This window comes from Monomorium pharaonis, chromosome 1 (assembly GCF_013373865.1).
Source record: "Monomorium pharaonis isolate MP-MQ-018 chromosome 1, ASM1337386v2, whole genome shotgun sequence".
NCBI classification, from domain to species: domain Eukaryota; kingdom Metazoa; phylum Arthropoda; class Insecta; order Hymenoptera; family Formicidae; genus Monomorium; species Monomorium pharaonis.
In genome coordinates this window covers 18,937,407-18,960,451 of record NC_050467.1, presented here as the reverse complement: position 1 = coordinate 18,960,451, position 23,045 = coordinate 18,937,407, and the positions used below count along the sequence as shown (strand labels likewise).

The following is a 23,045-nucleotide window of genomic DNA, read 5'->3' as shown; positions in this document are numbered from 1 at the left end:
CAACAGAGAGCACGGCATGCTTCCAAACACGCGAATGTCAATATTTTCGAGACAAATCAGTAACCGAAGGATCATCTTGCACTTTGTTTCGAAAACCAATATGATCATACCTCGCTTGAAACGTAAATAAATTTCGCGTTTGAGTTTTTCGACCATTCAGCCGGACGGCCTGACAAGCGAAGGTGCAGTCATTTCACAGGCACTTGCTAACGACCGTCCTGAATGACCGGAAATGACGTGTGAATTGAGAGGGAAAGTAATATTTTCAGAGAGAAAATACGTTATCCTGGCAAGTTTGGCCGGTCTCGTCGAAATCGTCGCAAGCCGATCGAGCGTGCGCGACTCGTCGCGTTCACCAAAGTCACTCAACGTCACGTCGTCGTGACCGCGATGCCCAGAGAAGATGCCGCGTGGCCAGGTGCGTTCGCGAGAATCGCCGCGGCCATGTTGAAATATTCAAACGCTCATGGCGGCATTTACGTTGGGACACATCGTCGGTAAATAACGGTCGGAGGGGCCGCGAGGGCCTATCTCGCCGAGAGACTCGTCTTCATTCCCGCGGACATGAGTTACATGGCAAATTTACGATACGACATTCGGCCGGGACGCTCGGCTCCTAAGTGAATGCGCCGAATGCAGTACGAGTACAGTCCGCGGCGAAAGTAACGCCCGCACGTGCGACGGACCGGCCTCATGGACCGTTTAGACGTGAAAATCGAGCCTGGCGCTTCATGAGAAACCTTCTCGCCATACAAAACTGACACGATTATGTGATGGCAGTATCGCCGTGCGACGCACCGTTTCGGAGATATGCGTTCTCAAAGTTGATTTATCCCGGCGAGCGCACCGATACTTTCGACCGTTACTGTACGTTATACTGCTAACACGACGGAGCTCGAGCGGTCGCTCCGCGCTACTGTCGCGGGCTGTTAATATATCGCGCTGATTGGTCGCGATTGCGTTCAAAGGACTTTTCGATATGCGAAGGATTCGATACGACGCAACCGGGTGGACGTCGCACGGCGACGCAACGAATTAAAAATTCCGCTGCGCGACAGCGCACGCATCGTTTCTCTCTGTCTCTCCGAGATGACCGTTAAACGCTGTAAACGGTTACGACAGTTCGATAAATATATGTCAAGAATTAATTTAACGAGTTATGCGAAATGCGTACCGACGAGGGAAAAGCGTCTGTTTTTCCGCATCGATTGTCCTCGTCATCGTGATATTTGTCCGCATGTTGTTTTTTTTTTTTTTTACATCTTTAATTATATCCCTGGAACACACGGGCCGATTGTCATATGACGCGACTACGGAGCTCGACGCTACGAAACTCGGAGTGTGCTCGTAGTACAGTCAGTGACGAAAGGCTCGCGCGGCTTGCGCGGAGAAAATGCGTATCGGGTCGGTTAAATCGCAATATTGCGCCAGGGGCGTCATGAGAAACTTGTAGAGAAAAAAAAGTTGACCCAATTTGGTGTATATAGTATCCCTATTCGAGGCCGCGTTTCCAAGTTATCACGCATTGAAGATGATTTTTCCGGAGTATCCGTCGCGCGGCGCCTCGCGCGGACTGTACCGTGGACGCCACCGGCAGCCACGAGCGAGCCGCTTCACGTACAGTCATTTTGGAAAGTACGGCCGGTGCTCGACGTGGAATCGCCGAATTGGCACACTCCGATCGCCGAATTACGCGTGGGGCGTCATGAGAAACTTGTCGGGCGTAAAAAACTAACACGATTTGGTGTATATAGTATTCGTCTCAATGCGATCGTTCTCGAGTTATTCGCGATCGCAGGTGCGTCGTGGGCGCGCGTATCGCGGCGCTGCCGGCGCGGACTGTACCAACGGACGCTACGGGAGTCCGTAGCCGGCGTAGGCTCAGTTGGCAGCAGCACGCACACCGAGTAGCATCTCACCATGGCCGATATCTCGAAGGAAGAGCTACGCAAGGAGATCACCGGTAAGTGGCAATATCGCGCGATGTAGGCGATTTCGGGGCCGGATTCGCGCGGAATCGGGCCGCGCTCGGGCGTAGGCGCGTGTTACGGCTCGCCGCGGCATCGGGAATACAGGCGAAATCGGGCTCTTTGCTCTTGCGACGTGACGACTTTAGCGCGCACGTATGTGCCCAAGTGGCGTGCCCCACGCCGGCCATTACTACCGGGAGCTCGCCGTATTTTCTCACCCACGTAACGCGGTAACGAGGCAACCGGTCGGACGGCCGCCGCGTGCAATCCGCTCGCGATTTTTCGACCAGCGACTTCGGTGCCCTGGCGAAAGTTCGGTTTTTTCGTCGTTCGCTATAAAAAGACGGCTTTCTCGGCCCCGTCCTTGCGACGGGCCGTATGACGCGTCTCGAGTGTGTGGTGGCGCGCGCCTATCAGCCTCGCTCTCGTATTCGTGTCTCATTCTCTCTCTCTTTCCCTCTCGTATTCGTGTCTCATTCTCTCTCGTATTCGTGTCCCATTCTCTCTCTCTTTCTAGCTCGAGCCTCTCTTTCTCTCGTATTCTCGGCATCGCATCATGACGATTCTTTACGTCGCGCGAGATAAAAAAGCGTGTATATTCCCGTGCGAAGCTCCCGCAAGAAATATATATGCGCTTCCTCGTCGATCGGAAATGTAGCTACGCGCGCGCGTTGCTCCCTTTTTTCCCTCCTTCGTGCGCCTCTCGCGTATCGCCGAACGGATCGTCATTGGTTTATAACCGGAGACGTTGCCGCCCGCCTCCACCGCCGCAGTTACTATCGTCGTCACCGTCACCGTCGTCGCCGCCACCGCCGTCGCCGTCGCCGTCGTCGTTAATATACTACGAGATCTTCGCCAGTTCTCGCTATCTCGCCCCGTTGCGTCGTAAAACGCCCGTCCCTCGCCATTACAAAGTCATCGCGTCTCACCCCGTCGCCGGTTAACAGAGGCGGCAGTTGACGATTAACGAAGCGCGCGGCGCGCGCGCTGCCAACACGCGCGCGCCCGCGTATTTTTTTCGTCAACGGTTTTCGGCGAGCGTCGCGAATCGACCGAGAGCGCGCGCGCGCACATCCGACCAACCGACGGCTCCGTTTCCCACCGCTTTGCGCTCGCACGTCTCTCTCTCTCTCTCTTTCTCTCTCTCTCTTTCCCTCTTTCCCTATATTGTCCCTGTCCTCCTTCCATCTCTTCTCGCGGTTTTCGATCGTTTCGGGAATCAATGCGCCGGGCGATCGACCGCGGCACGCGGAGAAAAATCCCTCCGCATCTCGCATGACGCGTCGCAACGACGCCCCGTCACGTACTTACAGATATCTTTTTGTTACAGTCGCGCGCCGCTCCGATCGGCGGCGACCGGCACGGCGCGCGCCACGGCGGCCATTTGCCTTCCAATATCTACTAGATCCCTCCCTTCTGCCCCGACGCGGGAAACCAAACTATATCCCAGAACCCCGCGCACTCGTGCGAAGTGAACGGCGAGGCGCAACCGCCCGCTCCTTTTAATGCGCGAATTTTTTTACTTTTGTACTTCGAATCACTTTTCTCTCTTCGCATTACTTCATAATGCTAAATAATAAGATTGTGGTAATAAAATTAGAGAACGCTTAAATAATATAAAAGAAAATTCTGCGACTAATAAAGTGTTTTCACAGAAACGCATAATTCACAAATTGTAATATTTGATATTGTCCTTAACAATTTTCCACTTTTTTAAATAAATAAATTTTAATAGATTTATTATAATGCGTATTTATATTACGTTTGTTAATTTTGTTTAGCTATCCTCAAGGATGCTGACCTCACTACAATGTCTGCTAAGAAAGTGAGGCAACAAATCGAAGAAAAACTCGATATTGACCTTATAGAAAGGTAAGCGGTAAACAAAGTGTGATATATACATATAGATGAAATGCGTTTACAGAAATATATTTTTGCGTTTTGTATTTTGAAATAAGATAACTATCATACATGGCGCGCAAAGAAGCACATAAATTGCTAATTTTGATGCCAAGTCGATTCATATTACGCAACGCGACAAAATTTTTCTTTAACTTACAATCGCATTTACTCACGTTAAAGCTGAAAGATTTTTTTGCACTTAACTCGAACAATCTTACTCCTTGTTGTCTTTACTTTTAAATTATTTAGATCAGCAGTTTGAATTTAATAATACTTTTTTACATGTATTATAATAGCATATTACATCATATTGGTAATGTGAGGAAACTTTAACTCTTGAATCATATTGTTAAAATATGATGAATAAATTATGAAACTATAATTTATATAGTTTATATAAATAAATTTTAAAAAAACATTAAAAACATTCTAGATTTGAACATGTGTGTATGTGTTGTATGTGTATGTATGCAAGTATGTTCGTGCGCACAAGCATTTAGCATAAAATATATTCCTGCACATTTTTTTAAACCAGTTTGAGATATGTTAAATAGAGAAGAGAATTATTTCTTTATCAATTTTGGTTTGATAACTTATGTGACATGCAAATCATATTACTATAACATAGTTTATCTTTCAGTATGAAATGTACTTGTTTTATCAATTATATTTCAATGAGTATATTATCTCTAAAGTCTTATAAGATTATAAATACGACATATTTTGCTTTGGTTGCATTACGTTCTTCCTGCATATTGTGCTATCAATTGATATATTGCAAACTTTTTTTTTCCAAAAATAAAAAACTGCTTTTAATTGTATAATGTTAATGTCTTATTTATTTTACTGTAAGAATAAAATTACATCATTCTTAAATTAAAAATTGAAACAATGGACATATAATAGGCACTTGTGCACTGTAAAGTTGTGCAGAAGAGAGTCTCTCGGTGTCCTAGAGGAAAACAGAGGATTTCTGAGTGGAACTGTGATATAATAGATATAGGTTACCACCTCGTTCCTCCTCTTACATGTGTTTACAGCTTTAAAATTATTCCCATAATAATTGCATATATAACATCTATAAATTATATTAATCCTTTATAGGAAAAAGGAGGTGGATGATTTGGTTATGGAATGTCTTCAAGAAAAACAGGATGGAGGAAAGAAAAAGAAAAAGGCTGCTAGCGAAGAATCTGAAGATGGTGAGGAGGAAGAAGAGGGATCTGAAGAGGAGGAGGAGGAAGAAGAAGAAAAGAAACCAGCCAAGCGAAATCCAGCTAAGAAAACTCCTAACAAGCGCAAGAAGGGATCCTCTGATGACGAAGAAAGCGCTAGTGATGATGATGCTAGCGATGAAGAATATAGTCCAAAGAAACCTAAAGTTACACCTAAAAAAAGTAAGATTTTTATTTTTAATAATAATTATAACTATAATATAATTTTATTTTTTATTAAAAGATATTATTTAAAAATTATTAATGAAAATGTGTTAATATATTTATTGTAGATAAGCCTGGAAAGAAAGGAAAAAAGAAAGGCAGTGATAGTGATAGTGACGAAGACTGGGGTAAAAACAAAAAAGCTCCGGGAAGCACAGCAAAGAAGGGTGGTGGTGGCGGCGGCAAAGGCAAGGGAGGTGGTTACACACGCGCTATCACACTGTCTCCAGAACTCGCCGCGGTTGTTGGCGCAGATCAAATGGCTCGACATGAAGTTGTAAAGAAAGTATGGAGTATCATTAAAGAAAGGAATCTTTATGTAAGTATTATTTCTAATCATTTATTTGATATTTTTTATATCTGTTTTCTGCATCTCGATACATAATTCTCATAATTCACTACAATTTTATATCTTAGAAATCATAATAGTACACATACTAATATTGTATATACTTATTGCATATTACATGTACATATTTGATGAAAACCATGTTATCAAGAAAACAATTATTTTTACAGGATCCTAAGAATAAACAGTTTGCGATTTGTGATGAGGAATTATTGAAGGTAATTGGCGTAAGACGTTTCAGAACTTTTGGTATGATGAAATACCTCAAAAATCACTTTGTAGATTAAATCATTCTTCAATCCCGATCTCCGACAAGTTATATACATATATAAATATATATAACATATTCCAGGGTGTATTTCATACACCTCTCATCTTTCTCACATGATACACACATATACATGAAACACAAAGGTATTTCTTGCGACTTAAGACTTTAGACCATGTTTACACCATTCCGACGTATTCTGCTGCCCATTGTATCATTTTGTCCCATTGATAACTACAATCATATATTGATCGTGCATATAATATAGGTATGACTCCCAATGCGTTGGGAATAATGAGTTTCACACATTTGAATAATCTTTAACACGTAACTATAACTTTTTTTAACGGCTTCACTTGACACGGGACAATGTTACCATGGACGTTCAGATAATTTCGAAATGAATGGGGACATTACAATGGCCAATAGTCAATAAGCTGGTTTTAAGTCATCTAATTCAAAATAAATGTTATATAATTTGTATGGTCGTCATTAATAACAATATCATAATCCTAATGCAGTAACATGGTAAGTCATTATAATGGCGCATTATTGAATTGTAAACGGAAAATGGACTTTTAATTTGAAAGTGATTTTTTTTAATAGATTTGAGAAGTTTAATTTTAATCCGTGACATTTCAGCTAACACGTATATTATTGGTGATATAGTTGCTTTCAATATATATATTTCAAGTATTAGAGAAATATCTTTTCTATTTTATTATTGATGATCTTTTAGTACAAAAATTTTTTAAGTCAACGCCAGACTATGCACCATATCCGATTTATAATTTGCTGTTCGCCATTCGCATGAAATTAATGAGTAATTTGTATAGGCAAGTTCGTGTAAGTTGCATATGCATTTGTTATGCCGATTTATTAGTAAAATGATAAATCTGCATGAATAACAAATTTTTCACAAAATTAAATGTGAATCAGTACAAATTGATTAATTCGTATTGGTTTATATTATAAAGAGACTAGTATGTTTCTTGTGCCAACAATACTACACTATTGCAAATAATATCAGTGATTTATACTGGCGAATGATAAATTTCTGTAAATCCATTATGAATGTACATAGTCTGGCGTTTATTTTATGATATTTTTGTCATTTCTTTATCCCTTTTTTTGTACTGAAGATATTCTTCTAAAAAATAGATGTAATAGGATGACAGGTTTTATCTCCAGAATGAAGAAAATTGTACGGACATAAAAGAAAACAAAAAAGCTATGCGGAAAATTAACATCCTATACCTCTTCTGTATAATAGCTACATTATACACATGCAAATGTAAGCAAAGTTTAATTGTATTATCGTGTAATTACTAATTATTGTCGTAATATAGGTTTCTTGGTGTAAAAATTGAATCTAACGTTTAAGATCTAATGGTAAAACAATATATTCATTGAAAAATATCTTATAAGCATATTAAATGATTAAAGTCACAGTGCAGCGACCACTGTTAAAGTGTAGGAAATAAAATAATAGGCTCACGAAGCGAGGTGCGGCATCTTAACTGGATACATCTGTCCGAGCTTCGACATATGTAAAATTCGTGTATTTTGAATATAAATTAAAGAAATGCTGGCCTAAGTCATGAGGAAAGCCACACGAATGCGATCATTGCGATTTACGGTAGCGAAAGCATTACATGAAAAAAATGCTATGCGTACGGAATTAAGATATAAACTTGTTTCTCTAAAAAGGAAAAAACTAACTGTAATGTTCCGTGAAATGTATTTGGAAGTGTCATTAAAAGGTATTGCTTTCATTTTTTTTTTAAATTGCTCGTATGTAATTTATTTCAATTATTTCCTAGCACTTTTAAAACATTTATATATCTTTACTATTGTAAATACACGTGCGTTTATATATGTAAATGATAATTTACGAATGTGAGTATATAATATTCACTTAAAATAATTTTTTAATTTACTTAGTGTTAATGTTGTGACATATATATGAGTTAACATAATTATCAGACTATTTAAATTTTATAAATGTTCAAGCTCATCTTCCAAGAACGATACGACATGCTGGCTGTCATCCCGTCTGCCTCGCAATCCGAATATAAACGTCAAGAGCTTCTTTGTGTTTGTATAGTTATCTCTTCTGGTTTGAACTTCCTTATCCTGAGGCGGAGCCGCTTGCACGTAAACACCATATCGAAAATGCGAATTAAACGTCTGTGTGCTGCGCGTAGCACATCGACTTAAGTTTGCCTGAGAAATTACCGTATATCAAATCAAAATATTTCTCATCTACAGAACTGAAGGAAGATAAACAGTTTGTGTTATAATTGTTAATATATATTCGATTAATATGTTTTACAGTACCTATATCAGTGCTTTACAAATAATATAAAATGTTCGAAGTCGTAGATAGATAAAAATACGGAATTTTTAACTGGTTACGAGATTTTTGTTGATTTTGATTATTAAGTTTATTACTCGGATGTTCTTATACGAATCAGCAAAATTTGACTTACCAAACGTAATGCTCTACGTTTCAGCTCCCAAATACTGGAAGTATAATCTTTATCAATGTAGGACGGAAATATGTGAACGTCTGTTTGAACTTTCTGATCGTGGCGAACCTTTAACTGCAATCCTTTCTCTGTTAATCTTGAAAAACAAATATTTTTATATTTCTTATTTATACGTATAAAGAGAATATGATTATAACTAACTCACTCTTCTTGGTTTTGCATAGCTTCAATTTCCTCGTGTAATTGGAACAGATGGATGTATTCCGCATGATTACGGACAAAATTGAGTGCGTCGTAAACGTATCTATTAATAGAGATTGATGAATATATAAGCAATATAGATTGCTTGTACTTAATAATAAAATAATACCTATCAGGATTTTCTCCGAACTTAGCGGCTGCTTCGGGCGATTTAAAGGCATAATGTTTTCCTCTCCATTTTGCTACACCATTATTTGGATTTCCTGGAATAAGAGTTCCGTTGCTCGTCGCAAATGTCCACGCGCAAAATCCTAAAAACTAAAACGTTGTTTGGCATAGCATTATTTCAAGTTTTATTTATTTTATTTATTCAAGTTTTTGAAGTATTAAATTTTCTTGTACAAATTTACTTTCTAAATTTTGCAAAATTCATAAAAGCATTGAGTGATAAAATGCTGTTCGTGATTACCTCTAAGTTAATCTTCTCGAAATCTTTAGTGACGTTTGGATAATAGATCAAGCATTCTCCACACTCCGCTGTAAAAATAAACGAAATAAGATTTGACGAGTAAAAATTATTTATATTTAATATTTGTTGAAATATAAAGTGCAATTAATACTTATTAAATTGCCCATGGAACGTTCCAATCTTTCGGCATCGGTTAAAATATCCACATCCACCCCTATATCTTCCAACCTTGTCTGATCGTAAATATTTATAGCCTGTAACGTAAATCATTCTGAATACATGTTCTGAAAATACGATTAAATCGATAATGGGTGAATGCATTAATACCTTATTGCTCAAACTCTGTAATTCCCACAGGAAGTTGTTAATGCTACTTAGAATGATCACCTCGTCTTGCAGACCCATCCATATATCCGCCAGATCAATAAATTGCGGCTGTTAGACAGAATATATATTATAAATACGTAATACGATTGCATTTATTGAGGACAATTTAACAAACTACCAATGGAAATTTGATTATAATTTTCTTTGATTTTAAAGAAACATTTATATTTCCAATAACAAAATAAAATTTAATAAACGAATTATTAACTTCTATATAGCGAAACAATAATATCAGATTTAAATGGAAACAGATTTCATCGAAATTATCAGTACTGCTATATTTTATTATTAAAACAAACATGCGGAATTTCGCAATTTCCAATTTCTGAAAATAATAAATTATTAAATAATCATATCGAGCATCAACTTCATCTATTTAAGCAATTATATTTACGTAGACTTGAGTAGTAGGAATGGCAGTTCTGTATCGAACAGTGTCGTGGAGTTTGAAGAGTCGCGCTTGAAGACGTTCCATCAAGTTCTTCACCGCGTTCTCGCTACGCTCTATATCACTCAGCAGCTTTCTACGACAAGATTGCATTAGAAATCTCATGTCAATTGTCGATCATTTCTCTTTCGAGAGATACCTGATGTAGATCTCTTGCTGACGACTAGCCGTTAACATTTCAATGGCCCACTCGATTTTATCCTCCTGGGCTTCCCTCGAGGTATAACATGCAGCATCCGAAGCGTAATCGATCGACATACGCGTGATCGCATTTTCCACGACGGCCGTGAACTTGTATATCTTGGCCATTAAAGATTCTAACAGCTCGAGAATAGAATTGCGAGTCTTCGTTAAAGCCTCTTGTAGAATACTCGGCACTAAAAGCAATTGTTGTCGCAATCATTCTTGCGACACGAGAAGTGTTCGCGTAGTAAACGTCTTTCGCGATATCATCTTCGTTTAAAGTCATCCGAGTTTAAGCTGTCACCGGATTAAAGATTATTTGCTCTTACAATCGTCGATTCCCTCGCCACCGCGTTGACAATCTCTGTTAAATAAACGAATTCCCGCAACCAGGCACATTAACTCCATCAACTGCTCCTCTTTCTCTCGTTTTGGCAAAGTCACGTAGTGAGTCAGCTCGGAAGCTTGGAAAATACTCTGCAATGCCATCGAAACCTCTCTAATGCAAAATAAATTTTTACATTAATGTGTAAATTTTCTGTATGCAATCTTATGGAGAATTGTGGGAGCACAATAATTTCATAATTATTATTAAATTTAATATCTATTATTAATTTTGATTAGAGCAAATTTTATATAAGAGAATATTTTCTTTTGTTTGGGATGTCACAATGTTTAGCGCATAATACATTTTTTTTCATCAATATAGAAATGTAAAAACGAATATTGTTAGTTTTGCTTGATTTTATTTGACTTTAAATTCTTACTAAATTGAAACATGTGTAATCGATGATTACTTCAGAATCGATGGAATTGTGGGACTTCCTAGAGCGCTCAAAAGCGTTATCACTGCCAATATTTTCTGATACAACTTTTCCGTATCTTTTTCACTCTCCAGTTTGTTAGTTTCGCAAATTTCAGCGATTAAAGGTCCAGTTTTTTGGTACAGTCGCAACCGATGTCTTTTGACAGTTTCGTCTGGGCAAAAGTAAAATCGTGACAAGAGATGTAATGTTAATGTACGTCCAGAAAGAATATCGAGATTTCACACTTTTACCTCTGTCATGATAATGCTTAGCAAAATATAGCTGATTTTTCAAAGTTACAAGACTGGGTCGGCTTTGGTCACATAGCCTCTCCGCTATAGCATTAACCACCTTCGCATTTTCCTCGTCATTCTCATTTATTTGATACGCCGGATTTAATTGATATAGGGAAAGCTAAAAGTTTTCGAGAACACCGCATAAGCACCAAAATTGTTGAAACTGAAAATTCTGCATACGTTAATGATATTATTTAGTTATTGAATTACCAAGAATGATGCCAAATCTTTAGTTATTGATATCCCTTTTATTTTACATTGGTTTACGACCATCTTCGTCAATTCTTTTCGCACGTTTTCCATTATGGGAAACAAATAAAACAGTCACCACCAGCTGATTGAGGAATTTTTACCTGCTACAATCGTGGACCCAAACAAAACCGTTTACTCATGAAGTTTGATCGATACTTGCATTGAAACCACACTGTCGTTACCAACGTTTCAATTTTCCTTTTTTAACTAATATCAATACGAAATAAAATAACAAGTTAACAGTTTGCGCAACAAGTATTGACGTAAAAAAAACGCGTGCTTAAAATATTTTGCATTGATTAATATTCATGAAGTGTATATATTAAGCTATACAAACATCATTAATCGTAAACATCATTTATCATTGAAAATTTATAATTTTGTTATTTTTCTAATAAATGCCTACAATACATCTTGAACGCTACAAAGTTTTCTTTTATTCGACTAATAAAAATATGAATATATCTCTTCAGAAAATGAAAAATAGTAATATCTGAAAATAGAATTTCTCAAAGCCGAGCTCTCGATCGGAGTATCATCCAATGTATAAACAAAATCATTTTTTTACAGATTATTAATTAAAAAAGTAACACATTATGCCGAATTCGCATTTGAATTCCGTGCGCCACGGCGGGCTCGTGGTTCGCGCGCGCTCGGACATTTCCGCCGCGCCGTCGGATTCAAAGTCGCCATAGTGGCAGGGAGGGGGCCAACTTCAGAGGTGTCGCAACGGTCTGCGCGTTCCGTGCCAGTCGGGTTGGGTGGTCGGTGACGTGAGTGTGGTGTGTGCGCGCGCGAACGATAGACGTGAGACAGCCAACGTGCGAGGAGCGTGCGTCGTGTCGTGGGGAAGCGCCCCGTGTTGTCATGACGTTCGCGTGAGTCGCGGTCAACGCGTCCAGGCAGCCAGCCAGCCAGCCAGCCCCAGGCGGAGCCTCCAGGAATCATGGCGCGCAATTCCCGGCGCGCCGATCCGCGACGCGTCGTCGCCGCCGTGGTCGACAACGGTGCTGGTGGTGGCGGCGGCGGCGGCAACGGTGCGAGGTGTAAACTGGTCCTGATGATGCTGCTGCTGCTGCTGCTGGCGATTGTCGTCTCCGTCGCGCACGCCGAGAGCCAAGGTGAGTCACGTAATTGTGAATTGCTCGCGTGAAAGTTGTGACGTTACTGTTACTGTTAATTTTTCCTCGCGGTGACGCTTGACGCTTCCAGCTGATCTCTCGCGTCTCCGACTGTTGTTGTACGCGTTTTTTACCGTATCACATGTATAAGGAGGAGACTTTGATTTTGACAAGCGTCGGAGTAAATAGGAGAGCCGCGCGAGAATGCGCTGTCAAAATGTCGTTAAGGCGAGATCCGCACCTGTTCTTTTTTCGACGCGTTGTTTTCAAGGTCGTTCGATTGGCTCCTGCGCTTTTCATTGTTTTAGACCGATATGTATATGTTTCTCTCGCGTCTACGGTACGCGTGTTTGTCAGTGTCGACATGTATGCGAAATAAAATTCGTACTATTATTTGTTCTTATGGGCCGTTTTTGCTGTGAAAGATCCGCGGCTAAATTCACACGGCGGCGATGATGCGTATATATTATTCATTCGTCCGTTGAAGCTCCATCTCCGTGATTTTACTCGCGGTTTGCGATTCCTGATACACAACGTGAGATTTTAATTTTTTAGTAATCGCGCTATGCACGTCGCGTTTAAATAGAGTCAAATTATCTTGTCGATTTTCTTATAAATAATTCCGCAGCTACGTTTATTTTCCGTTTATGTATATAAATAGACGGAGAATGAGAGATTAAGTAAAATTAACGCAAGAGTTATATTTGAAAAACGTATTGCATATGCTCACAAAATTCGACTGCACGATTCACGAAAGTAAAAGAGAGTGAATAAATTCACAACAATGCTTGATTTACAAATTTAATGTTTCAATTTAACAAATTGCTGTTGAGTTAACTTGCAATTAACGAATTAAATACTGAAAAAGGAGTTTGATAATAGCTACCAAATGTTGAGTGAAATAATACCAATTAAATATTTGGTCAATGTATAAATAATTTTACTTTTCGAAATCTCTAGTACAATTATAATAAGTATAATCAAATATTTAGTAATATTTACTAGATATTTAGAAAAGTAAAATTATTCTTGATTATATTATATATTTAATTGGCATTATGTCACGCAATATTTGATAGCAATATTTTCAAATTCTTTTTTTCAATGTAAGACGAACGATAATTATTTACCGATTCACTTTTTTACAGAAAGGAAATGAAAATTTTATTATCAATCTTGAAGAATAATTAATTAAGCAAAATAATATAGATTTCGAAAACAAATTTATCTAATTGTACGCGCGATAGCAATTAAGAGTTTAGAGGAAAATATGAGCTGTCTCATAGGCGCGACCAATTGATGATTGATGATTGATGATCAGTATGTCGTTACGTGATTTTCATATGATACATCCATCGATGAATCGTTCGGCGCGTTTCATTCGTGCCACATAACGATTGTATTGCATTGCATTGCATTCTCATGGCCACGCGACAAGCAACGTCATTGCCGTGTGATTTCGTTTAGAGCGCGTATAACCCGTCGTATCGCCGTGCGGGACGATCCGTAGTTTCTTTGGGGAATTCTTACCGCAGAGCAAAATTCCTTTACGTTGTAACGTCGTATTGCTGCTGTGAGAAGCGAATCCCTGCGCGCAAGTTCGCGTTTAAATAGCAAAACTAGTTACATTGCGTATGTTTTGCATTTTATATGTGATTTATGCCTTAACGTGTGGTTCTGCTTGGACATTTAAACGTTTTCATAAATATTTCATATTGTGCTGCTGCGTTAAGCAATTATATTTTTTTTTCAATGAAAATTCGCATTAGTACATTAAATTAATTCTTGCCTGTCACATTACGTAGGCTATGTAATTTTGTTTTTAATCTCGAAATTAGTATTTCCGAGCTTTACATCGTTTTTCGCATCAACATATGTAAAGTCAGAGATGAAAAACCTATCTAACGTTCCGTGATTTTATTTATGATATACGCGAGATGGATTTTCCAAACGGAGAGCAATTTTTGTTTGACATTTTACCGTTAATTACGTGAATATAAACACTGTGCAAATATGCAATGTTCATTAACGACCGTCGTCAACAGTCAAAGGATTATGTCTGCAAAAAAGAGTCATTTTATTTTTAATATTGAAAATTGATAAACAAGTTTGGTTGCTTATCAGGAAAGTGATGTAATATGAAACGATTAAAATAAAAGCTATGTATGTTTAATAATCTGCATTGCATTAAAAAATTATGTGTAAATATTTTATTTGCTTAAACCATTGTTCAATATATATATAACTATATATATAATTTCGGATCTCCATATTTTTTATATTTGGATTTTTTAAATATTATTTTTTTGTTTTCTTGTTTATTAAAATGTTTATGTTCTAATTTTTATTGCGTTTTTAAAACAATGCACTCGTGATCACAACGCAAGGAAGAGGAACACGAGGGAATATAACAAGTACCTAGAGAAAACAGCAAGGTTTAAACAGTCGTAACTTATTTTATTCTGGGAATTTCTTGTAAAATAATGTCTTGTATATGGTAAATTCTATTGCGAAAATTACGCGGACTGTAACAGTCATCGCGTTTACGCAGAGGAGGACGCAATGAATCACGAGTTTCTTTGTATCGACGACCTTTCCGAAGCGTGAACAATTACGTAAATTGCCACGTGCATTTTTATACTTGACTTATTCATACATATAAATGAGTTAAATGATATGTTAACCATTCTCGATATATAATTCTTATTAATATAGTTTGAATATTTCAATAAAGACATTATTTTTGAAATAGAGATCACGATTGTGAAATCTTTCAATACAAACTTAACTTGAATTATGTGGATTGAATTCATTGTATCGATAAATGAATAATGAATGAGCTTTTCCTAATTCTGCGTGTGAACCGCGATCCATTTTTTCTCTTTCTTTTTACTATAGATAAATGAGATATTCTTGCTGCGACTAAAGTTTACATTAAATTTTAACCAGAAGGTATGTCTATTCGATTATTATAGAGTTACTAAATGATAAATCGTCGCGATTGGTCGCGCCGCAGTTCGACACGAGTATAAATAATATCATTCATGTGTGAAAAGAAGATTTTCAGCGAGGAGCACCCTAACAATGAGGGCGCCATGGAATTTATGTCTATCGTTGGATTCGAGGGAGGGGATCGCCAGTTCGTCAATGCAGTCGATAAAAATTTATGGGAGTATGTTGAATGTAAATGCGATGGTGGCGCAGGACCGCGCGAAGGATTTATGGGGATTTACATTACGATTTATTTATTCTTTCCGGTCACATGTGAGGCGGAGCACACGTTGGATCCCCCCCATTCCCCGAAAAAAGTCCGCCTCAACGTTAAATCGATCGCATTGCGAAATTCTTCTCGCGTTTCCTCTGCAGCGCGTCGAAACACCACATAGAAATTATGAGATGAATTTCTTTTGCAATATCTGATATTAGAGTAGAGGGGGGGGGGGGAGAGGACACGAGAGGAGAAAAAGGACGCAAGGTAACATTATAATGTAATTATACTTACGAACGTATATCATCAGCGTAAATCTCCAAGATGGTTAAATCTGCCGAGCTTTCGTACAATCGCGCTTGCTGCCGCATGAAAAAGCCGCCAGCTGCAAATGAGTAATGTCAGAGTGCCCGAGCGATATGTAACGTGGTGGGAAAATGGTTAATCGCACTTGCGGTGGAGACGGAATAGAGACGTATAAACTTTACGTCGGCGCGTACACGCTCCGCGCGTTTCCTCGCGGAGGCTAAAACCTCTCTCGGTGCATCGTATATCACTTCTCTCTCTCTTTCTCTCTCTCTCTCTCTCTCTTAAATCGTCTAATCTCTGGAATTCCGCGTTCCTGCGCGGCAAATCATTTTTGACAAGCCGTTTTCATCAAGCTGCGCAGAATGCAGTCTCAAGCCCAGTTAAACAATTTTCTCTTACAAGACCTTCTTGCGCACATCGTACAGAGCTATTCTCCTTATCAGCTAAATTAGAACGGAATGATATTGTTTTATGAAACACGCTGTGCAGGATTATAACGAAGCATTGACTTCATTTAGCGCTGGCGTTGTGAACTCACGTCCAAGTCTCGCTAAAGAGGAGCTCATTAATTTCTCGTTCTTCTCGGAATGGTCGGCCTACTGAAGGTACCGACAAAAAGACCTTGAAGCTACCACTTGGTACTTCAGGCTCTTATCTAACGTCTCTCTCTATGTCTTTCGCCATTCGATGATTTCTTATAATATTCTCAACCCTTCCAGCACTCATATGCTACATGCTTTCGATTTCTGAGTTGTCTTATAAATCAAGATCCTTATCGAGGTATAAATTTTCTGAAATCTTTTGCTTCATATCTCTTTTTAATATTTTAAAATAATACTTTAGCAGGAATGTCATAATAATGAAATTATCGTATAATAGTATTTTAACACAAGGTATATTTTTTTCATATTTTTCTGTATTATTTTTTTTTCCATAACTTCACATTTGGTTTCGCGGCTTTCGACAAAGTTTCCCCAGGATATGACACTCACGAATAGGAATTCGTCCGCGTTTGATGCTGGAAACACTTTGCATTTCCGGTCCTGACACACGAGAGAGAGAGAGCGAATCATCGGCGGTTGAGTCATCGTCGTCGAGCAGAACATCGCGTACTCGGAGCGAATAGATCGCTGTTAATCGATGATTAACGCGGCCCTCTCGACGATACTTAGCCGAGGGTGCTCCTTCGGGCCGGCGCGGCGCGGCGTGTTATTCATTAAGCATTCGCTCGTAACGGCGAATGGCGTCCAGAAGATCGATTCACGACAGCTTCGTCCATTCGCCACTCTGATTAAATGCATGCCGACGACAAATTGCACATTCTCTTGTCCGCGAGGATGTTTTGTCGCACAAAGAAAACGTAATGTCCGTACTGGTATCGTAATTTATGTACAAAATAGATATCGTACCATGAGTCACACTTATCATTGTCTCGATCCTGCTGTCTGCATTCTGTGACAAATTTTAAATTAAACTGTTCATAACAAAAAAAGCAACAAGTTTATGAATTTTTTTAATTTTTTACACCTGCATTTATTACATCCCTTTTATTTTTTTAATGAAAACTTGATATAAAACGTGTAAGCATATGTGTATGCGTGTATTTTCAGAAAATCGTTTTGCATATATCAAACTCATTCAAATTATTGTGATTACGTTATAATCGATGTATATATCACAAAAAATGTTTCAAAAAAATCGTCCACAGTATTTAAAACGCATACAAATACTAATTGTGTTTTCTTTTTTCATAAGTTTTTTGTCATTTTATTTTAAAATTACGTATTATCTCATCAAAAGCATTGATTGAATGACATTTTGTTTAAACGAATTCAATAACGTGATATTGAAACACAAACTCTAACAGAAATTTATGCTCAAATTTGTAGGTTAACATGTTTTTCAATATCTACAAATATATGCATTTATGAATATGTCAGCTTAATCTGAAATCCATAAAATGTATTAATCCGTAAAACGGAGGATTTTGCGGTAACAGCAATAACTGAAATAATTTATCGGTTACAAAAATCGCTGTTAAACACATAGTTGTTGTTTCTAATTACTTTAAATAAAAATAGACCATTCTTTTTTTTTATACAATAGACATTCTTACATGGCTTAGTCTTATATATTTTAAACACAACAATTAAAACAACTTTATATTCGAGAATCCTATCTAAAAAAGGAGATGTTAAATCGAATCGAATTTATTGTTGCCGCTTTTCCGAGATGCTGATTGGCTGTCTCGCTATAAAGTTGTTAAGTGCGTTGTGACTGTCTTCACTTCGTGTCATTTCCAGCTGTCAAACTACTTCGTGTCATTTTCAGCTGTCAAACTGTCACTTTTGATAGCTGATTGAAATAATTACAAGAAATCAGGGAAAAAGAAAAAAGAGCCAAATAAAAAATATACGAGAGGAAGAGAAAGAGAGAGAGAGAGAAAGAGAGAAAGGGGGGGGGGAGAAGTAAGAATCCTTTCTAAAAAAGGGCATGGCATCAATACTCGCATCTCTCGAAGTATTGTTGTCGCTTTTCCGCGATGCCGATTAAACGTGTGTCAATAGTTTTTAAAAAAGTTATGGTGTTGTAATTAATAAAAACATTTTTTTAAAAATTATTTTGTCCGGAAAACTTGAATTTTGAAAGCTGGACGTGAAGTGCTAATTGAATATCGACAAATTTATTTATTTTAACGAAATTCTCATATAGTTCGGGACGCGTACAATATGTTTCTGTAAAGTTCCGGTGATATAATTAATTAAAACATTTTTTAAACAATTATTTTGTTTGAAAAACTTGAATTTCTAAGGCTACACGACAAGTGCTAATCGAATATCGACAGATCTATTTATTTGAACGTAATTCTCATATAGTTCGGGACGCTTACAATATGTTTCTATAAAGTTCAGGTGATATAATTAATTAAAACATTTTTTAAACAATTATTTTGCCCGAAAAACTTGAATTTCTAAGGCTACACGACAAGTGCTAATCGAATATCGACAAATCTATTTATTTGAACGTAATTCTCATATAGTTCGGGACGCGTACAATATGTTTCTACAAAGTTCAGGTGATATAATTCATTAAAACATTTTTTAAACAATTATTTTACCCGAAAAACTTGAATTTTTGAGGCTACACGACAAGTGCTAATCGAATATCGACAGATCTATGTATTTTAACGTAATTCTCATATAGTTCGGGAAGCGTGCAATATGTTTCTACAAAGTTCAGGTGATATAATTAATTAAAACATTTTTTAAACAATTATTTTGCCCAAAAAACTTGAATTTCTAAGGTTACACGACAAGTGCTAATCGAATATCGACAAATCTATTTATTTGAACGTAATTCTCATATAGTTCGGGACGCGTACAATATGTTTCTACAAAGTTCAGGTGATATAATTCATTAAAACATTTTTTAAACAATTATTATGCTTGAAAAACTTGAATTTCTAAGGCTACACGACAAGTGCTAATCGAATATCGACAGATCTAATTATTTTAACGTAATTCTCATATAGTTCAGGACGCGTACAATATGTTTCTGTAAAGTTCCGGTGATATAATTAATTAGAACATTTTTTAAACAATTATTTTGCTTGAAAAACTTGAATTTCTAAGGCTACACGACAAGTGCTAATCGAATATCGACAGATCTAATTATTTTAACGTAATTCTCATATAGTTCGGGACGCGTACAATATGTTTCTATAAAGTTCCGGTGATATAATTAATTAGAACATTTTTTAAACAATTATTATGCTTGAAAAACTTGAATTTCTAAGGCTACACGACAAGTGCTAATCGAATATCGACAGATCTAATTATTTTAACGTAATTCTCATATAGTTCGGGACGCGTACAATATGTTTCTGTAAAGTTCCGGTGATATAATTAATTAGAACATTTTTTAAACAATTATTTTGCTTGAAAAACTTGAATTTCTAAGGCTACACGACAAGTGCTAATCGAATATCGACAGATCTAATTATTTTAACGTAATTCTCATATAGTTCGGGACGCGTACAATATGTTTCTGTAAAGTTCCGGTGATATAATTAATTAGAACATTTTTTAAACAATTATTTTGCTTGAAAAACTTGAATTTCTAAGGCTACACGACAAGTGCTAATCGAATATCGACAGATCTATTTATTTGAACGTAATTCTCATATAGTTCGGGACGCGTACAATATGTTTCTGTAAAGTTCCGGTGATATAATTAATTAGAACATTTTTTAAACAATTATTATGCTTGAAAAACTTGAATTTCTAAGGCTACACGACAAGTGCTAATCGAATATCGACAGATCTAATTATTTTAACGTAATTCTCATATAGTTCGGGACGCGTACAATATGTTTCTGTAAAGTTCCGGTGATATAATTAATTAGAACATTTTTTAAACAATTATTTTGCTTGAAAAACTTGAATTTCTAAGGCTACACGACAAGTGCTAATCGAATATCGACAGATCTAATTATTTTAACGTAATTCTCATATAGTTCGGGACGCGTACAATATGTTTCTGTAAAGTTCCGGTGATATAATTAATTAGAACATTTTTTAAACAATTATTTTGCTTGAAAAACTTGAATTTCTAAGGCTACACGACAAGTGCTAATCGAATATCGACAGATCTAATTATTTTAACGTAATTCTCATATAGTTCGGGACGCGTACAATATGTTTCTGTAAAGTTCCGGTGATATAATTAATTAGAACATTTTTTAAACAATTATTTTGCTTGAAAAACTTGAATTTCTAAGGCTACACGACAAGTGCTAATCGAATATCGACAGATCTAATTATTTTAACGTAATTCTCATATAGTTCGGGACGCGTACAATATGTTTCTGTAAAGTTCCGGTGATATAATTAATTAGAACATTTTTTAAACAATTATTTTGCTTGAAAAACTTGAATTTCTAAGGCTACACGACAAGTGCTAATCGAATATCGACAGATCTAATTATTTTAACGTAATTCTCATATAGTTCGGGACGCGTACAATATGTTTCTGTAAAGTTCCGGTGATATAATTAATTAGAACATTTTTTAAACAATTATTTTGCTTGAAAAACTTGAATTTCTAAGGCTACACGACAAGTGCTAATCGAATATCGACAGATCTAATTATTTTAACGTAATTCTCATATAGTTCGGGACGCGTACAATATGTTTCTGTAAAGTTCCGGTGATATAATTAATTAGAACATTTTTTAAACAATTATTTTGCTTGAAAAACTTGAATTTCTAAGGCTACACGACAAGTGCTAATCGAATATCGACAGATCTAATTATTTTAACGTAATTCTCATATAGTTCGGGACGCGTACAATATGTTTCTGTAAAGTTCCGGTGATATAATTAATTAGAACATTTTTTAAACAATTATTTTGCTTGAAAAACTTGAATTTCTAAGGCTACACGACAAGTGCTAATCGAATATCGACAGATCTAATTATTTTAACGTAATTCTCATATAGTTCGGGACGCGTACAATATGTTTCTGTAAAGTTCAGGTGATATAATTAATTAGAACATTTTTTAAACAATTATTATGCTTGAAAAACTTGAATTTCTAAGGCTACACGACAAGTGCTAATCGAATATCGACAGATCTAATTATTTTAACGTAATTCTCATATAGTTCGGGACGCGTACAATATGTTTCTATAAAGTTCCGGTGATATAATTAATTAGAACATTTTTTAAACAATTATTATGCTTGAAAAACTTGAATTTCTAAGGCTACACAACAAGTGCTAATCGAATATCGACAGATCTAATTATTTTAACGTAATTCTCATATAGTTCGGGACGCTTACAATATGTTTCTATAAAGTTCAGGTGATATAATTAATTAAAACATTTTTTAAACAATTATTTTGCCCAAAAAACTTGAATTTTTGAGGCTACACGACAAGTGCTAATCGAATATCGACAGATCTATGTATTTTAACGTAATTATCATATAGTTCGGAACGCGTACAATATGTTTTTATAAAGTTCAGGTGATATAATTAATTAAAACATTTTTTAAACAATTATTTTGCCTGAAAAACTTGAACTTCTAAGGCTACACGTCAAGTGCTATTGGAATATCGACAGATCTATTTATTTTAACGTAATTCTCATATAGTTCGGGACGCGTACAATATGTTTCTGTAAAGTTCCGGTGATATAATTAATTAGAACATTTTTTAAACAATTATTTTGCTTGAAAAACTTGAATTTCTAAGGCTACACGACAAGTGCTAATCGAATATCGACAGATCTACATATTTTAACGTAATTCTCATATAGTTCGGGAAGCGTACAATATGTTTCTATAAAGTTCAGGCGATATAATTAATTAGAACATTTTTTAAACAATTATTTTGCCCGAAAAACTTGAATTTCTAAGGCTACACGTCAAGTGCTATTTGAATATCGACAGATCTATTTATTTTAACGTAATTCTCATATATTTCGGGACGCGTACAATATGTTTCTGTAAAGTTCCGGTGATATAATTAATTAGAACATTTTTTAAACAATTATTTTGCTTGAAAAACTTGAATTTCTAAGGCTACACGACAAGTGCTAATCGAATATCGACAGATCTATTTATTTGAACGTAATTCTCATATAGTTCGGGACGCGTACAATATGTTTCTGTAAAGTTCCGGTGATATAATTAATTAGAACATTTTTTAAACAATTATTATGCTTGAAAAACTTGAATTTCTAAGGCTACACGACAAGTGCTAATCGAATATCGACAGATCTAATTATTTTAACGTAATTCTCATATAGTTCGGGACGCGTACAATATGTTTCTGTAAAGTTCCGGTGATATAATTAATTAGAACATTTTTTAAACAATTATTTTGCTTGAAAAACTTGAATTTCTAAGGCTACACGACAAGTGCTAATCGAATATCGACAG

General features: G+C 36.6%; 3 protein-coding genes across 3 annotated transcripts in view; 2 read left to right on the top strand and 1 right to left on the bottom strand.

Annotated features, from left to right (window-relative positions):
• Positions 1 to 1,811: 1,811 nt before the first annotated feature.
• On the top strand, positions 1,812 to 7,713 carry LOC105840828 (upstream activation factor subunit spp27). Its single transcript, XM_012687910.3, has 5 exons — positions 1,812 to 1,963; positions 3,752 to 3,842; positions 4,977 to 5,269; positions 5,380 to 5,630; positions 5,831 to 7,713. Exons 1-5 carry the CDS (start codon positions 1,921 to 1,923, stop codon positions 5,945 to 5,947), a joined length of 795 nt encoding a protein of 264 aa, XP_012543364.1. The 5' UTR covers positions 1,812 to 1,920; the 3' UTR covers positions 5,948 to 7,713.
• On the bottom strand, positions 7,074 to 12,023 carry LOC105840829 (cilia- and flagella-associated protein 206). Its single transcript, XM_012687911.3, has 13 exons — positions 11,421 to 12,023; positions 11,166 to 11,328; positions 10,906 to 11,086; positions 10,438 to 10,607; positions 10,065 to 10,302; positions 9,872 to 10,001; positions 9,418 to 9,525; positions 9,242 to 9,344; positions 9,091 to 9,158; positions 8,791 to 8,939; positions 8,626 to 8,724; positions 8,421 to 8,556; positions 7,074 to 8,154 (listed from the first exon to the last, which is right to left on the bottom strand). The coding sequence occupies exons 1-13, from the start codon at positions 11,511 to 11,513 to the stop codon at positions 7,927 to 7,929; spliced, it is 1,866 nt and encodes a 621-aa protein (XP_012543365.2). The 5' UTR covers positions 11,514 to 12,023; the 3' UTR covers positions 7,074 to 7,926.
• Positions 12,024 to 12,210: 187 nt separating this feature from the next.
• The window catches only part of LOC105837421, a 90,503-nt gene continuing 79,668 nt past the window's right edge, over positions 12,211 to 23,045 (top strand). Inside the window, exon 1 of the mRNA XM_012682194.2 lies at positions 12,211 to 12,583. Within this exon, the coding sequence (XP_012537648.1) occupies positions 12,409 to 12,583 (175 nt within the window). The 5' untranslated portion in view covers positions 12,211 to 12,408. The remainder of the gene's footprint in view (positions 12,584 to 23,045) is intronic.

Coding starts and splice junctions, on each gene's coding strand:
- LOC105840828 (XM_012687910.3), top strand. CDS start 1,921: ATGGCCGATATCTCGAAGGAAGAGCTACGCAAGGAGATCACCG. Junction 5,270..5,379: donor TAAAGTTACACCTAAAAAAA/GTAAGATTTTTA, acceptor TATTTATTGTAG/ATAAGCCTGGAAAGAAAGGA. Junction 5,631..5,830: donor TTAAAGAAAGGAATCTTTAT/GTAAGTATTATT, acceptor TTATTTTTACAG/GATCCTAAGAATAAACAGTT.
- LOC105840829 (XM_012687911.3), bottom strand. CDS start 11,513: ATGGAAAACGTGCGAAAAGAATTGACGAAGATGGTCGTAAACCAATGT. Junction 9,345..9,417: donor TACAGAGTTTGAGCAATAAG/GTATTAATGCAT, acceptor TTTACGTTACAG/GCTATAAATATTTACGATCA. Junction 8,557..8,625: donor GCTATGCAAAACCAAGAAGA/GTGAGTTAGTTA, acceptor TTGTTTTTCAAG/ATTAACAGAGAAAGGATTGC.